Here is a 17,643-nt window from a genome sequence, read left to right as displayed (position 1 = left end):
TGAACTGTTGATTATCTAAAAAAATTAATATAAACAAACAACATTGTCAAACATTACAGACATATTACATAAATACTACTACCATTTTGATAGTAGACAATGTTAAAGACATAGTAGGCACAATAACTATCTTGTTCTAATTACGTCCATTGTGATAGAATTAAATAAGGCTTCGTTTGAGACGGCTTTCTTATTGCTTTTTAAAGCAATTTTTTAACATAATTTTTTTTATTTTTTACTAAAAAGCTGATTTAAGAAGCAGTAAGAAAACCATTTCAAATGAAGCCTAACAGCAACGAATGCATACTTTAGTAAAGTAATTCAAGGCTTCTGGTTGGATCCAAGAGGCTGCTGATAGAGCTGCTGGTATAATGTAGCCAACCTGCTGTATGCCTCTGAGCTCATTGGTTGCTGCTGCAAAAACAATCATAAAGCACAGCTAAGTTGCTGAAACTCGGAAAAAGAAGGATCAGGCAGGTTTCCTACCTGGGTGGGGCAACCCATGAAAGCCGGGAGCATGTCGGGGAGGAGCCGGCGGCCCTGCTGCTGCATCCATTCTGTTGCCCGGGCATCCCAAGCACCTGCAGCTGTGGATGGAAGAGGGAGGAAGGTGGAAGGGTGGAGAATTGGCGGCGGCGGAGGTGCCGGGTTCAGCAAGCCCGGGTCAACCATGCCGAGGCTCAAGCCCATTCGGGTTATTTGAGCCATCTGGGCTATCATCGATAGTTGAAGCTGTTGATTCTGCATGGCAAATGGAAGTATCATGGTCGGAATGGTGCTCATCCTGCTCATCATCTGAACCTGAGCTTGCAGCAGCTTGAGATATTCGATCACCTCATCCAGCATGGAAGCCTTATCAGTCTTTGCAATGCAAGAAAAATGAGAAAGAGGGATAATGGAGTAATGAATTTATATGATAAGATGACTGGGTGTTTAAATTAAATAAGTTGCTTTGTAAAAGAAGCTTTTGATACCTTGCTGGAGTTGGGAAGAAGCTTTTGCAGAGTTTTCATCTTTTGGTTGATCCTGTCCCTCCTTTTCTGCAGTAAAATGTATAATCAAAAAGAACTTTTCTCTATTTAAAATAAACAAAAATATTCTTTGTATCTTAGGGTCTTATTAAGGAGAAATTATTATGTTTCTGTGTGGACATCGAATGTCATCCAGAGATCAACTAAAATGAGTCACGTCAGTACCGCTGCTCGGTACTGCTCAGTACAGCTCGGTACCGCGCTCTGTATTGATTATGTGGCTCATTCTGATTAGCCTATGAATGTAGAGCTACGTTCAGCATCCGCATAGAATAATTTCTCCTAATTGAAGAGTCTGTGGTATTTTATAAACTTGGTTATAAAATTATTATGAGAAAAATAACTTAATTATTCTGCTTACAAAAAAAAAAAAAAAAAAGCTATAAAAAACTTTGAAAAGCAATAAGAAGGTGGTAGTCAAATAAAATTATGATTGCTATCTGAAAATCAATAAAAAAGCTATTTCAAAGCTCTTAAATTCAAAACTTTATATCATTATTATGATGGAGGTGGTCCAGTCAAATCTTTTCCAAATTAATCCCTCTATCTTAATCTTAATGAAAGTGACATTGAACTTTCTCTTAGTCTCTCATTTTTCTATGCAAAATAAAATCTTTTGCTCTATTTATTATTGAAAATGACATGAATTTTCTCTTAGCACTCAATTTTTTAAGCAAAATTAATTATTTTACTTCAATTTTTTCTTCTTCTCAATTGTAGGGTCCATTGCATGTGAGAAATAACTTTCTTTGTCCTTCATGATGTATCGAATATTAACCACATAAATTTAATGATAAGAATGAAAAATCTAGTTGGCATATCTGGACCTTTTTGGATGCCAAAGGCATCAATTATAAAAGAAGTCATGCGTCGCTTGTGAGGAATAAAAATTATTTATTAATAAGGTTAAACACATAAATATGATATTATGTTGAACATTCAAATAATATATATTAAATAAGTTGATGGTTTAGGCTTCGTTTATGATGTTTTAGTATTGCTTCTTCGATTTTATAGTATAAAAATTTTAATTTTTGTACTAAAAAGCTGTTTTAAGAATTAGTAAGAAAATCATCACAAATGAAGCCTTAGCCGGTTGATGATTTTTTATTATTGGATTTATTTTAAGATTAATATTACAATAATTTCAAAGAAAGTGCAATATTTTTCATGACTATTTAATATAATTTGTATTAGAATATTTTGATCTAAATTTTCTAGGAAAATAAGATCAATATTCATATTGTTTATGTGATAAGAATTAATTTTTTAAGGAAATATGATTTTATTAATAACATGGCAAATAATTCATTCATGAATTTGATAAAATGGTGCCTATTTATTTAGGGTTAGAGCTACATAATCAATAATTATATTCTTGAAATATATGATTACAATTTGAAATTTTGATAAAATGATTTTTTTCCACACAATTTTTTTTTAATTATGGAATTAAAGTTATCTCATAGATTATAATCATTGTATATAGCATATATATGCATAATGCAATAATAATTAAAAAATGGAAAAAAAGATAGAAAATAAAGTAATTCAACAAATAAATAAATAAATAATAATATATCATTCTTACACGTTCTGATTGGTTGTGGACAGCTGCTTCTCGGCTTCTCTTAGCTGAGATGGGCGTTATCCCTCTTTCTTCCAATCCATTCCGCTTTTATCCACAAAAATATACCAAAAAAATAAATTTTATTTAATATACACAAATGAATAGAAAAAAAAAAAACATTGTAAAAGTACTCTACAAGATGGTGGTGAGACTTGCAATGCTTTATGGTACCAAATGTTGGTCATTAAAGAGAATCATAATACTAAGTTAAGTGTTGCAGAGATGAGAATGCTTAGGTGGATGAGTGGCTTTACCCTTAGAGATAGAATATGAAATGAGCATATACCTGAAAAGGTTGGAGTAGCTCCAGTGGAAGATAAGATTAGAGAGAGTCGCCTTAGATGGTTTGGTCACATTAAACGAAGGCTTTCCGAAGATCCGATTAGGAAAGTTGAGGTATTAAATTTGACTTATGTTAAAAAAGATAAGCGTAAACCTAAAAGACTTTGTTAGAAAATATTAAAAATGATATTTCTTTATTAGATTTAAATGAGAATTTGACTTTTAACATGACACAATGACGAAAAAGGATTAATCATGTAGCCGACCCCTTGTAGTGAGACAAAGACTTGATGTTGTTGTATGAAAGTACTCTACACAGTCTAAAAAAAATCACATGAAAGTTGAATTTAAGATTAATTTTATTTTTGTGTCCCAAAAATTAGAGAAGTACAATGCACGTTTATTCAAAAATGTATATAATTTTGTCTATCAAAATAAAATGAACTTTTTTTATGTATTATTTTCTATATTATTAAATTAATTACTAAAACCCTAAATCATATTGAATCCAAAATCCATTAAATGAGGGCAAATAATTCAACCAACCTCCCTAAAGATAAGATGCTTTAATTATTTCTCATTATCCAAAGAGTAAAAATTAACTATTTAGTGCTTATACTTTGAATATTTTATGCAAAAGGATAATAAAATAAAAAATTTCATAAACAACCCACAATATATAGCTTATCTTATTTTGTAAATTAAACAAGAAATTATCATATTGAAGGAAGAAAAGTCCAATTTACCCTTAAATTAATTATTAAAGTCAATGACATAATGATTTTTTAAAACTAAATATAAGTTATTTGCCTGATATTAATTGCCTCCTCCTTTTGGATCAAAACAGTATTTCAGAATGTCATAACAAGTTGCTACAGTACAGTGATCGATAGTTTTATATAAATTTTTTTTAAGGGGGGAGAGAAATTTTGTGAAGTTTTATGCAAATAATTTTATTTTTGTTAGATAATTTCTAAAGCATACAGACTTGCCTGAGAGCGCAGAGTATGGCTAATGGAATCATGCTCGTCAACACCCAACGGCCTCTCTCCGGCGAAGCTACCGTTTTCCGTCTCCGGAGACGCTCTATCACCACCAGAACGCTCTTCATCCTCATCTCCCGCCAACGGCAGGGGCGATGTCCTCTTCCCCGCCGCCACCGTTGGTGTCGCGCTCCCCTGAGTACTCGTGCAGTTCGTACCGTCGACCCTGGTCGGCTTTCTCGGGCTGGCGTCGGAACAGGGAACCATCGCGTCGGCTGCGGCTTGGTGGCTCCCGCTGCGTGCCTGGTCAACGATGCTCTCAAGTGTGCCGCCGCCGCCGCTGCAGCCGCTTTTGCTGGCTGCCTCAGTGGAAGCGGCGGTAGATGGGTAACGGGGGATGGGTTTGCCGAGGCCTAGAACGGTTAGGTGACCGACGTCGTTCCAAGTCAGCTCCGTGACGTCGTAGTCCACTGACGTGGCGTCGGCGGTGGCGGCGGAGGACGGAAGAGTTGTATTATGGTGGTGATGGCGGTGGAGAAGATGGTCGTCGAGGTCCCAGCTTGGAACGCACCGACTCATCTCTCTTTTTTAGCTGTCCGATTGATGAAGAAGAGCAGAAGCCGTGGTTGAGAAGCAGAGAGAGAGAGAGAGAGAGAGAGAGAGAGGTTGATATATAGATATATATATATTTATATACGTCGCTCGAAAATTGAAGCAAGATTTTTAATCCGTTTCGAACTGAATGAAATTGTAATTAGGTTTAAATATGTTTCGACTGGACTTATAGTTCCAATAAGCATAAAAAAGTGATATTTGCCCGCATAAATTAAAGATAAAAGTATAAAACTGTATTAAAATATTAGTACAAAAAGTAAATTATATGACATAAAAACATATGTATGTTATTTAATATTTACATACTCTTGTAATCTCGTATTCTTTAAATCAGGGAACCAATAAAGCATTATAATCAATGACTATTTAGGCTTCAATTTGGGATGATTTTTTTTTCCTGCCAGATTTCTTTTGTGCTAGAAAAGTGCTTTGAGAAGTAATAAAAAAGTCAAATTTGGGACTGTTCTTTTTCTGCTTCTTAAAGCAGCTTTTTAGTACAAAGTATTAGATTTTGTTTAAAAAGCTGCTTTAAGAAGCATAAAGAAAGCCGTCTCAGACGAAGCCTTTGTGAATTTATTTCAGCTTTATGAAGACCGTGGCTTTTTACAATTTCTTAGATTTCATTTGAGATCGGCTTTTTTATTGCCTCTTAAAAAGATTTTTTAGTATGCAAACTAAATTTTTGTATTAAAAGCTGCTTTAAGAAACAGTAAAAAATCGTCCCAAATGAAATCTTAGGGTTCATTTGGAACCGTCGCAATTTTCTATAACGAAAGTAATTTTTTTGAAAGCTACTTAAGAAAGCACCTCAGTTTTTTTTTTTTTTTTGAGAATAGTAAATAATTTAATGGAAAAAAATAAATTGTGATTGGAATTTTTGCAAATCAGGTAGAAAGCTGTCCCAAATAAAACCTAAGATTTTCATGAAAAAAAAAAATTGGTGGCACCCACACTCTTTTCATTTATCTATTTATACATAAGATGCAAAACTTTCTTATTTTATTGCAAAGAATCTTGTAACACAATAATATATATATGAGCTCGTGCATAATTAATTTTATTATATACATAATTAATTTTATTTATCACATATTATCTCTTATTATAATTAAATAAGATACATATAACTAAATTATTATTATAATTAAATTATAAGATACATATAACTAAATTATTAGATATTTAGCAATATAATAAAGACAAAAAATTATTAGAAAAAAATTCATAGAAAATTTTTACAGGGTTGACTAAACTATATGAAATCTCATAACAAAATTATATTAATATTTGCAAGGCATAAGAAAATAAAACTAAATTATTAGATATTGATCACTAGCATAAGCATACCAAAAAATATCTATAAGAAATTGAACAACTATATGAAATCAGTGGGGAGTAGATTATCACATGATTTCATAATAAAATTAGTACTATAGTTGATGTATATTATTTATATAATAATTAAATTCATTTAATATTTAATTAATTAAAATATATATTATACTCATCTAAAAATTAACTTAATTAGCAACTACAAAAAATTAATATAATTAAATGAAAATTAAAATATTATTTCTTCAATTATATATATAATCTCAAACACGTACATATTATGAGTAAATGCTCCACTTGTACTGTTAATGATATTAATGATGTTAAATAGGTGCTAATGATAAGGGTTTAGAATATAAATAAATATATTTATTATGAAGATGAATTGTGTAAATATCGTGATTAGGGAGGTGGTTTGAGTAAGACTGTTGGACGCGGAAAAGAAGGCACGTAGAGCAGCTCTAGGCCACAGGTAGTAAAAGCAACGAATGGTGATCATTTTCTCGAGGCTTCATTCGGAATTTATTTAAGGCTGAAGATAATGTTTTATATTATGTAAGATGACATTGCATAACTTATTAAAAGATTTATATATTTTTTATTATGTCGGTAAAAGTTAAAAGAGTTGTTAGATTATTTATGAACAACTCGTTAGGTTTAATATGAATTTATCATAGCACATATGAATTTTGTAGAATTGGTGTTAAAGTCTCCTAACTTATATTAGCTTCGTTTATATTAGCTTCGTTTGAGATGGCTTTCTTACTGCTTCTTAAAATAGTTTTATAGTACAAATTTTTAATTTTTTGTACTAGAAAGACGCTTTAAGAAGCAGGAAGAAAGTCGTCCCAAACAAAGCCTAAGTTGCCAAAATTATCATGAACTTGTCTCAAGAGGATACTAGGCCTAAGGTTTCGTTTGAGACGGTTTTATTATTGTTTCTTAAAACAATTTTTTAGACTAAAAAGCTGCTTTAAGAAGATGTAAGAAAGTCGTACCCGATTGTGATAGCTTTTGGACTGCTTTTTCATTATGTTAAAAAAAAAAATTATACTAAAAAACTAGTTTAGCAAGCAATAGAAAAACGGTACCAAATGAAGCCTTATGAAGAATTGAAGATAGAACTGTTGTTGTCAGTCTTGGACTTATTTTGAGACAGCTTTCTTATTGTTTTTTAAAATAATTTTTCAGTACAAAAATAATTAAAAAAAAATCGTTCAATAAATTTTTGTACTAAAAATTTGTTTTAAAAAGTAATAAGAAAGCCAACTTAAAAGAAGCAATAGGTTTCGTTTGCAATAGCTTTCTTATTGCTTTCTAAAGCGGCTTTCTAGTACAAAAAATTATTGAACTAGAATTTTTTGTATTAGGAAGCTGCTTTAGAAAGCAATAAAAAAATCTTCCAAACATAAGTTTCTTATTGTTTTCTAAAGTAGCTTTTTGGTACAAAAAAAATTTTAAATTAAAAAATTTTTTGAAATGATGAATATGAGCTAACTTAATTATTTAATAATATTAGAGAGCACAAATTGTTTTGATCCGATAATTGAAGAACATAATATCATAATTTAATAGAGGTAGAAATGCTGATACCAATAAGTGGTCCCTCGCGAGATTAGAACATTTTGTACCATTGTGGAATCCAACAGAAGTGTCAAAGGGCCAGATGCTATTATCCGAGCTTGTTTTGGAGCTAAATAGTTTTTTTTTTCTCAACCAAAAACTATATATTTTTTCTATTCAGCGAGTCATTGAGAAATGAGAAATCAACAATTTAGGTTTCATTTGGGACAATTTTTTTTACAGCTTTTTAAATATTTAAAGTAGTTTTCAAGCATGAAAAGTTTTAGTTCAATAAATTTTTGTACTAAAAATTTGTTTTAAAAAGTAATAAGAAAGCCATCTTAAAAGAAGCCATAGGTTTCGCTTGCAATAGCTTTCTTAGTGCTTTCTATATAAAGCGGCTTTTTAGTACAAAAAATTATTAAACTAGAAATTTTTGTATTAGGAAGCTACTTTAGAAAGCAATAAAAAATCATGCAAACGTAAGTTTCTTACTGTTTTCTAAAATAGTTTTTTGGTACGAAAAAATTTTAAATTAAAAAAATTTATACTAAAAAGCTACTTTAGAAAGCAGCAAAAAAAAAGCATCCCAAACAAAACATAAGTCGATTCACCCATGCTCATCATGAGATATTTGCCATGTTCACTAGATCTATCAAAACGACTCATCAACATCATTAGCCAATTGGCGATTCCATCCAATGAGGCCTTCAATTAATTAATATATATTTTTGGATATTTTAACTACACACCACATGCATTTTTACAAGAAGCAACCATTAAGTTCTTGCCATTTTTTTTGTTTTCGTATAACATAAATGTAGCTTCTCTTGTAGTAGTTTAGTCAACTATTTTCTTTTAATATTTGCATGTAAGAACATTCATAGTGGTAATGTAAAAGAGTTTATTATCTTAGCAGAATACAAAGATCCAGCATATATAGACAGATAAAAGAGATGTTACAAGAGAATTATTTTTTATATGAAAATTTCAAAAAAAAAAAAAAAATTTCATGAGGTCTAACTTAATTGAAATGATGTCACTATGCTTGTTGTTGATCACATATTATACCCTTCCTTAAAAGAAGGTGTTGATATAATGTATTGATATAATAACTTATGGATATTAGTAAGCTATAGATATGATAACTTATGGTGGTCCATTAACCCATACAAAAGAATCAAATTCAAGTTAACAACATGGATAACTCCAAGAAATTATAGTACACCATAATGTTTGAGAATTAAAAATCAATAACTCAATAACTTATGAAGTCATGCATTAGAAAGGAAATGAAAAACTATGGTAATGAACTATATTAAAAAAATAAAGAAGGTATAATTTGAATTTAGTCATTATGATTTTTAAAAAGGCTAATGAGGTCTGTTAATGTAATATCCCATCACGCGTTTTTATCGGCTCATCAAAATTCTATTTCACCGTAATCAATTAGGCATCTTGGAATTTAGAGGGATGAACCTTGTATATCATATGTGTAGGCAGAATCATTGTACCTAAATGATTCATATGGTTATTAGTATGGAATAAGGTAAGGTTATGCATATTTAACATCCCAAAGGCTTGGAAAATTTTTTCTTCTTTATTTAGTACTCATCCTAAATTTATTTAGGCCATGCTTCTACTATTACTTTGGGAAGTGGATCCCACTTTTGCCTCATTCTAAGGGTAGAGTGCAAGGCATCCAAGTTAATCATAAGTGCTTGCATAAATAAGAGTTATATCCTCTATTTGTAGGCACAAGGAGGTTCAAGTATTTGCTAAAGCGACATCATGATAGTATTGGTTGACTCTTTTCTTTTGATTCTTCAAATTGAGGTGGGCTTACTGTGATGATGGGGTCACATAAAAAAAGATGTCCATGTTAATTCTAGGTAAAAAAAATGATCAAGCAAGTCAATTAAAACTATTTGTGTAGCTATATATGTTTAAAGAATTCAGACTAAATGGGAGATTAATAATGTTGTTTTGTTTATGGAACATTGAGCAATTATTAAGGTTTATTTGCTAATTAAGTGGGGTCAAAGCTTTACATAGGTCACCTCCTTGATCCCCTGGTCGTAACAGCTCAAGCTCTTAACTATTGAGATATTATTAACTTTGGCCTAAGGGCATCATGGTTTTGTCCTGTTGGTGTAATTCCCAATAAGTCACGCATCCTAGAATTGCTCTGGGATGAGCACACTTAACTGCATAATTTCTTATAAACAATTCAGTAATTACACCCAAAGGTGCCTCAATGTTTAAGAGTTTAGCTTTCTTTTACTTAAGGGGTTCATAATCTCCCCCACTAAAGTAATCGATGTCCCCGTCAGCATCATTATCCAATAATCATTCACCATACATATATGATTCTAGAGGTGACCCCTATAAGTTCAAGTGGTGGCTCCTGTCATGTCGCACTTTGTCCCATGTAGGGCTCAAAAGGTGGCTCCTATGGCATAACACTTTGTCTTAATTAATACTCAATTCTCATCTTCCAGCTAGTGTATTGCTCTGACAACATTTGTAACAGCCTAAACTCTTAACTATCGATATATTGTCTGCTTTGACCTAACGACCTCAAGATTTTATCATATTGGTGTAACTTCCCAGTAGATCACCTATCTCAAAATTGCTCCGGGATGAATACACTTAATTGTAGAGTTTCTTATAGAAATTCCAGACATTACACCAAAAGGCATCTCGATGTTTAAGAGTTTAACTTTCTTTTACTTAAGGAGTTTCACACTGGTTCACCCGAATAGTGGATAACATCCCATAGGAATAAAACTTTTGTAAAACATTTTGAGCGATAGATCACCAATGGTTGGCCAGCACACCACTACTATGCACTTCATTTATATGTTTGACTCATAGTTAAGTAACATGACTGCTATACGACTAGTAATTCTTGCATTTGTTATTATTATTTTTTTGATATATTATAACAATCATACTTGTTTATTGAAGTTTCATAAAGAACACATTTTAAATATAAGGTAGAAAGAAAATTTAAAATTTATATATATCATAAAAAAAAATCACATTTAAATAATCAAATCAATTTATATCCATTATGTTATTTTGTCGATTGGTCTCTGTGGTTTGCTATCACTTTTTGAAAATATATTTTAAGATACTTGAATGTAGCCTTCCTTTTGTTGCGTTTTGGTGGTTGATGGAAATCAAGCAATTGATGCAAGAGACCTTGAGCACTAATCTTATAGGATTGCTAAAATTTTTAGGCTTTAATTCTCTCAATAAGAGCCTAAAAAACATATAGTAAATAATTCCTAGTCAAAACATGAAGATTGAGAGAGACTATCAAAGGTGGACCAAACATATATTTTCTTCGATTTGATTTATTACAAGTTTAAATTTGATGTGCTTGAATATACAAATTTCTTTACTATAAAATGAAAACAAAAAAAAAATTAAATCATATTTAGGGGCTATTTGGTTGTTTGAAAAAGGAATATTGTTTAAAAGGAATGAGGTGTAAAAGGAATATTTTGAAGTTATTTGAATGAGTGTAAAAGTAATACATAACTTGATTATTTTTTTGTTTGAAGTGAACTTAATGCAATGTATAGAGTATAGTGCATTGTGGTCAGAGTGGTCGGTGGCCGTCGACCATAAGCACTGAAGGGTGGTGGCCGACGACGGAGGGAAAATGGTGGCGGCGGCAATGGCCAGCAGACAGTGACAATGGTGGTGCATTATTTGTGTATTTTAAAATCACCCAAATCTAAAGAATTCTAGATACATCCAAAATGCAATAACTTGTGTATTTGGAATACACTCTTTTTATATCCTGCATTCCTTTTACTTTAAGGAGCTATTTGATTAACTGTAAATTAAGTGAATGCAATATACAATAAATGCATTGTAAAGTAAATGATTTGCTAGGGAACATGATCTAGGAAAGATGAAAGGGGAAAAGACAAAAATGAAATCCATATATCCCTAATCTAGTTAAAGACATGGTATCATAAACAACTAAGTAATACCCATCATAAACTAAATAATAAAAATCATTTAATCAAATTTATTGCTACTGACTTTATGATAAGATAATACAAACCTATATATATGATTTGATGATACATACTGATTTTATAAGACATTTTACAACTCAAAAAATATGACAACTCAATGCAACTTTACAGCTCAAGTCATATTAAATTTGACTTATAGATTGTACAACTATAAAAAAAAAATTTCAATATAATATTGATTGATTAATATTTTTTTTTTAATTTAATACATATATAAGTATCATTTGACTGCGACTTATAACTATTAATAACTAATTTAAAATTTAATTTTCTCTTTGATTACATGGCTAATGAATTTTTAATTAGAATTTAGTTTAAAAATTAATCCATCTTCCCTCCATATTTTCCATATAATGCCTAAACCTAATCTCACTACTTTATGACTACTTTGGTTCCACTTTCCAAACACGTCTATTCGTCTTCTTCCGTTTCCCCTCGTTCATGCGATCGGTGATCGCTGCAGAAGTTGGGCAGCAAAGGTAGAAGATCACCTTCCTTTCTCTCTCTCTTCTCTCTCGCTCTCTCTCTCCCCCTTTCCTCTCAAGCATCGTCCCTGGCGAGAACTAAATAACGCGGAATGGTGAGAGGAATTTGGTCTTGAAGATACGGATGAGCTCGATGGCGTAGGAGAAGCTGTGGGAGAGAAATTTGGCGGCGTTTTTAGCGGTTCCAGTGGTGATTGCGGCGCCTACGTTGATGTTGTTGCTGATCTCCCCTCTGAAAAGGGAGGGAGAAAAAGGAAGAAAAAATCATAAAGGTGGGACGTGGTGGAAGAATAATCAAATTGTCTTGTGGGGCGTCACTATGGCATCAATGAAGGGTCATTCGCCGGCGGCAGCGGCCGCGGGGCACCCGGATGCGCTTTCGGGGCGTCCACAAGAGGTCATGGGGCCGCTTAGGTGCCGAGATGCGGGACCCTGCTAAGAAGAGGAGAGTCTGGCTTGGCGCCTTCGACTGCGTGGAATTTGGTACACTACGCCTATGACTCAGTCGCGGCCCTAAGATCAATGCCAACTGCTCCCACTTCCTTCCCAGGCTTCCATTCAAGGCGATGGATCCGAATCTGATGCAGCTAGCAAATAAAAAAATTGGAGTAAGACGGCAATCACCGACCTCACTCCCGTCTCGTTATTCTACCTTTTATTATTTAAGTCCTGATCACCCCCTTTACTTCTGTCATTAGTTCAATAGTTTGTTTTAGTTCTTTGTCTGCAAGTGAAGCATTGTACGTGTAGTATATTATTCCAATCAAACGAGTGCAAGGACATAATTGATATTACTTCTGAAGAAAGTTGTTCTTTCTCGTTTCCGCCTTCGGTTTCCTCCCATGAATTACTGGTTTTTACATCAAGCTAGTATCCGAGTTGGATGACGGATGGCGGTAACGGTTCGGCACGCCAGGATCACAACTAGGAGCTAATGTGAGAATCACCGGCCATCTTTGAGCAAAAATTGGATTATCGCTAGAGATTTCCAACATTTTGTGGTTGAGACACATGAGAGCTTCACGACTTCAGGAACATCAACGCTGCCCTACCGGCAATTACACCAGAGAACCTGGCAACCATACCAGCGACGGGTGATCCTGTTGTGGTGAATTGGGTTCTGCGGGAACCCCAAAGATATCATGCACTGACGTGCTCCGAGTTTTCTAAGTCTGATGAGGAAATCTTCCTTGTTGCCGGAACAATTATTTGGACGCTGATTTAGATGTTGAGCTCCTATTCTTAAAACAAAAACGTCACCACAATTTCGTCAGCGTTGGAACTATATATTTTTTGGGACATTTAGGCCATTTAAGGCAAACTCACACACACAATGCATCCACAAAGACTCGAACCCAATACCTCTTAGTTGGAAGCCTAAGCTCTCAACCAACAGGCCAAGATGAGCTGTGTATGAAACTATATTGAGCTCAAGGTAAAATCACACATCCTTTTTTAATGTCGATCTACACATTGAAGATTACATTGATTAGGAGTAAATATTTGAGACATTTTTCGAGTACATGAATATTCCCACATAAAAGGAAGTCTAGTATATCGCTTACAAGTTTAATGGTGGTTGCAATTAATCCAATCCTGCCAATAAGAAGGAAAGGAAAATGTTAAAAAAATGGATTAGAATGAAACAACTCATAAATGGACATTTCTTCCCTCTAATTACTAGCAGAAGTTGTTCTTATAATATCGAAAGTGCTCATAAGGAAACTTGATTGTTAGCAGCTACATTGAAGAATTTTATCAAAATAGTTCTTTGAACAATCTGAATGAGTCGACTCAATAACTAGTAGCTTGTTATATTAAAGGTTTGAAAATTTTCATTAAAGATATGCTTGACATTAAATTGGTTTGTTAATTATCATAGAATATCAATTTATCTTACAAAACAAAATTGCAACTCGATTTGGAATCCAAAATACTTTGTTGATAAGTACCATGATTTTGAACAACCGACGTATGGAACTAAAAGTGCTTCTCTAATAACTAAGTTGGGCCCCCTTTAATCCCAAACAACTAATTCTAATATTTCAGCCGGTGACTCAAAACTCTCAGCAAGAGATGGAACTATTGTTTAAATTGCACAATAGGAGGCTTGACTCATTGCAATTATAGTGAAAAATGCCTTAAAGTTTATGCCTCAAGCTTTTTTTATGAGGCTTATACCTTAGTTTGGTTGAGCCCTTCTTGAGGCGCAGGTGCGCCTCGCCTCGCTCTTGAGGCGTACCCTCACCCTATATATATATATATATATATATATATATATATATATACATATTTATTAAAGCTTACATAAATTCTAAACTAAAGCCCTTAACAAATCATGTCTTCATGCACTATTAAGTCGTAGCAACTTCTCGACTTCGTCGACCTCCAGCCCAGCACCTTCGTCGCAGCCACCACCGTTATAGCTGTTGTCAAGGATAACTTGAATGCCACATATCACCACTACCCCTTCCTCTAAAAATTTTGGAGTATTACTCTCATCTTTATGTTGATGACAAACATTTATGAAATAGGAAGATGATTAAAATAAATGAAGAAGAAGTAGATTGAGAGACATTGGACTCCACAAGATGAGATAAGGGAGTGACCAATTTGTTATGACAATGATTCAAAAAAAGACCCCTTTAGTTATAACACTTAGTGATGACAATGAATATGATTTCCAAGTTGTTGCCAACTATTTTAGTTTTCTTTAGGAATTAAATGTGGATGAGTAGGAAATTGAGAAAAAAATTTGAAGTTGAACTTGATGTTTTATGATATCTTTATATAATTCATATATTTTATGTTGTTTTGCTCTTATAGTCTTATAATATTTGAATTTCAATTTTATTATCTAGCAGCGGCCGCGGGGCACCCGGATGCGCTTTCGGGGCGTCCACAAGAGGTCATGGGCCCGCTTAGGTGCCGAGATGCGGGACCCTGCTAAGAAGAGGAGAGTCTAGCTTGGCGCCTTCGACTGCGTGGAATTTGGTACACTACGCCTATGACCTATGTTGCACCGATACACCTATTTATGAAGGCGTGCTGTATCTGATACACCGATACACGAATACGCCTCCGATACTCCACCGATATGTGTCGGATACGCCAAAGCCGTATCCAATTAAAATACTATTTAATTTCAAAAGGATACGCGTGTCTGTTGAAAAACAAAAAATCTGAAAAAAAGACGTGTCGTATTTATTTCCGCGGTTGCGAGCAAGATTCTCTCATTTCCGAGATGGATTTGAGCCTCTTGATGATATGAAAATATTAAAATTTACTAATCTTTCACTTGATGAGAATGAATTAGAAGCTATGATATTTATTGAAGATGATATAGAAGCTCTAAGACAAACAATTAAAGAAGATAATTATATCATTCCTTCTATTGAATAGTTGAAACTTATGTGCTAGATAATTTATGTTTATGCTTTTGTTGTTGTACTGGACATTTAATGCTTATATTTTGATATTATAAGCTACAAGGCTAGAAATGATGTTGTTGTCATTTTGTTTTGTAATTCCAAATGTTATGCCTTGATTACTTTCTTAATTTTTAGGTATGATTTATAAATTACAATGTCGTATCCACGCCGTACCCATATCTTCTATTTTTAAGAATTGAAGTGTCCCGTATTTGTATCGTGTCGTATTCATGTCACCGTATCCGTATCGGTGCAACATAGCCTATGACTCAGCCGCGGCCCTAAGATCAATGCCAATTGCTCCCACTTCCTTCCCAGGCTTCCATTCAAGGCGATGGATCCGTTTCTGATGCAGCTAGCAAATAAAAAAAATTGGAGTAAGATGGCAATCACCGACCTCACTCCCGTCTCGTTATTCTACCTTTTTTTATTTAAGTCCTGATCACCTCCTTTACTTCTGTTATTAGTTCAATAGTTCTTTGTCTGCAAGTGAAGCATTGTGTAGTATATTATTCCAATCAAACGAGTGCAAGGACATAATTGATATTACTTTTTAAGAAAGTTGTTCTTTCTCGTTTTTCCTCCCACGAATTACTGGTTTTTACACCAAGCTGGTATCCGAGTTGGATAACAGACGGCGGTAACGGTTCGGCACGCCAAGATCACAACTGGGAGCTAATGTGAGAATCACCAGCCATCTTTGAGCAAAAATTGGATTCTCGCTAGAGATTTCCAACATTTTGTGGTTGAGATACATGAGAGCTTCACGACTTCAGGAACATCAACGCTGCCCTACCGGCAATTATACCAGAGAACCTGGCAACCATACCAGCGACGGGTGATCTTGTTGTGGTGAATTGGGTTATGCGGGAACCCCAAAGATATCATCAATTGACGTGCTCCGAGTTTTCTAAGTCTGATGAGGAAATCTTCCTTGTTGCTGGAACAACTATTTGGACTCTGATTTGGAAGTTGAGCTCCTATTCTTAAAACAACCACGTCACCACAATTTCGTCAGCAGTGTAACTACATATTTTTTGGGACATTTAGGCCATTTAAGACAAACTCACACACACAATGCATACACAAAGACTCGAACCTAAGACCTCTTAGTTGGATGTCTAAGCTCTCAACCAATATGCCAAGGTGAGCTGTATATGAAACTATATTGAGCTCAAGGTAAAATCAGACATCCTTTTTTAATGTTGATCTACACATTGAAGATTACATTGATTAGGAGTAAATGTTTGAGGCATTTTTCGAGTACATGAATATTCCCACATAAAAGGAAGTCTAGTATATCGCTTGCAAATTTAATGATGGTTGCAATTAATTCAATCCCACCAATAAGAAGGAAAGGAAAATGTTAAAAAAAATGGATTAGAATGAAACAACTCATAAATGGACATTTCTTCCCTTTGATTACTAGCAAATGTTTTTCTTATAATATCGAAGGTGCTTGTAAGGAAACTTGATTGTTAGCAGCTACATTGAAGAATTTTATCAGAGTAGTTCTTAGAACATCTGAATGAGTCGACTCAATAACTAGTAGCTTGTTATATTAAAGGTTTGAAAATTTTCATTAAAGATACGCTTGACATTAAATTGGTTTGTTAATTATTATAGAATATCAATTAATCTTACAAAACAAAATTGCAACTCCATTTGGAATCCAAAATCCTTTGTTGATAAGTGCCATGTTTTTGAACAACCGACGTATGGAGCTAAAAGTGCTTCTCTAATAACTAAGTTGGGCCCCCTTTAATCCCAAACATCTAATTCTAATATTTCAACCGGTGACTCAAAACTCTCAGCAAGAGATGGAACTATTGTTTAAATTGCACAATAGGAGGCTTGACTCAGTGCAATTATAGTGAAAAATGCCTTAAAGTTTATGCCTCAAACATTTTTTATGAGGCTTACACCTTAGTTTGGCTGAGCCCGTCTTGAGACGCAGGCGCGCCTTGCCTCGCTCGGTGAGGCGTACCCTCACCCTATATATATATATATATTAAAACTTACATAAATTCTAAACTAAAGCCCTTAACAAATCATGTCTTCATACACTCTTAAGCCGTAGCCACTTCTCGACTTCCTCGACCTCCAGCCCAGCACCTTCGTCACAGCCACCTCCGTTATAGCTGTTGTTAAGGATAACTTGAATGCCACACATCACCGCTACCCCTTCCTCTAAAAATTTTGGAGTATTACTCTCATCTTTATGTTGATGACA

At 33.7% G+C, this 17,643-nt stretch overlaps 1 protein-coding gene and 1 long non-coding RNA gene across 4 annotated transcripts; both read right to left on the bottom strand.

Annotated features, from left to right (window-relative positions):
* Nucleotides 1–11: 11 nt before the first annotated feature.
* LOC110095032 (transcription factor UNE10) lies at nucleotides 12–4,593 on the bottom strand. Of its 3 annotated transcripts, XM_028698287.1 has the most exons (6): nucleotides 3,936–4,593; nucleotides 2,623–2,706; nucleotides 975–1,040; nucleotides 487–861; nucleotides 279–414; nucleotides 12–192 (listed from the first exon to the last, which is right to left on the bottom strand). In XM_028698287.1, the coding sequence occupies exons 1-5, from the start codon at nucleotides 4,503–4,505 to the stop codon at nucleotides 322–324; spliced, it is 1,188 nt and encodes a 395-aa protein (XP_028554120.1). In that variant the 5' UTR covers nucleotides 4,506–4,593; the 3' UTR covers nucleotides 12–192; nucleotides 279–321. The 3 variants fall into 3 exon arrangements, with proteins under 3 accessions (XP_028554120.1, XP_020676060.1, XP_020676066.1); XM_020820401.2 differs by lacking the exon at nucleotides 12–192 and having other exon boundaries at nucleotides 232–414; XM_020820407.2 differs by lacking the exon at nucleotides 12–192 and having other exon boundaries at nucleotides 232–411.
* A 7,909-nt stretch (nucleotides 4,594–12,502) lies between these two features.
* On the bottom strand, nucleotides 12,503–17,398 carry LOC114580507. The gene is made up of 2 exons (XR_003701945.1): nucleotides 15,680–17,398; nucleotides 12,503–14,991 (listed from the first exon to the last, which is right to left on the bottom strand). It is a non-coding gene; the product is annotated as an uncharacterized LOC114580507 (long non-coding RNA).
* Between the last annotated feature and the right edge of the window lie 245 nt (nucleotides 17,399–17,643).

This window comes from Dendrobium catenatum, unplaced genomic scaffold, assembly GCF_001605985.2.
Source record: "Dendrobium catenatum unplaced genomic scaffold, ASM160598v2 fragScaff_scaffold_1061, whole genome shotgun sequence".
NCBI lineage: Eukaryota > Viridiplantae > Streptophyta > Magnoliopsida > Asparagales > Orchidaceae > Dendrobium > Dendrobium catenatum.
Note: the sequence above shows the minus strand (reverse complement) of the source record. Positions and strands in the feature narration are given on the sequence as shown.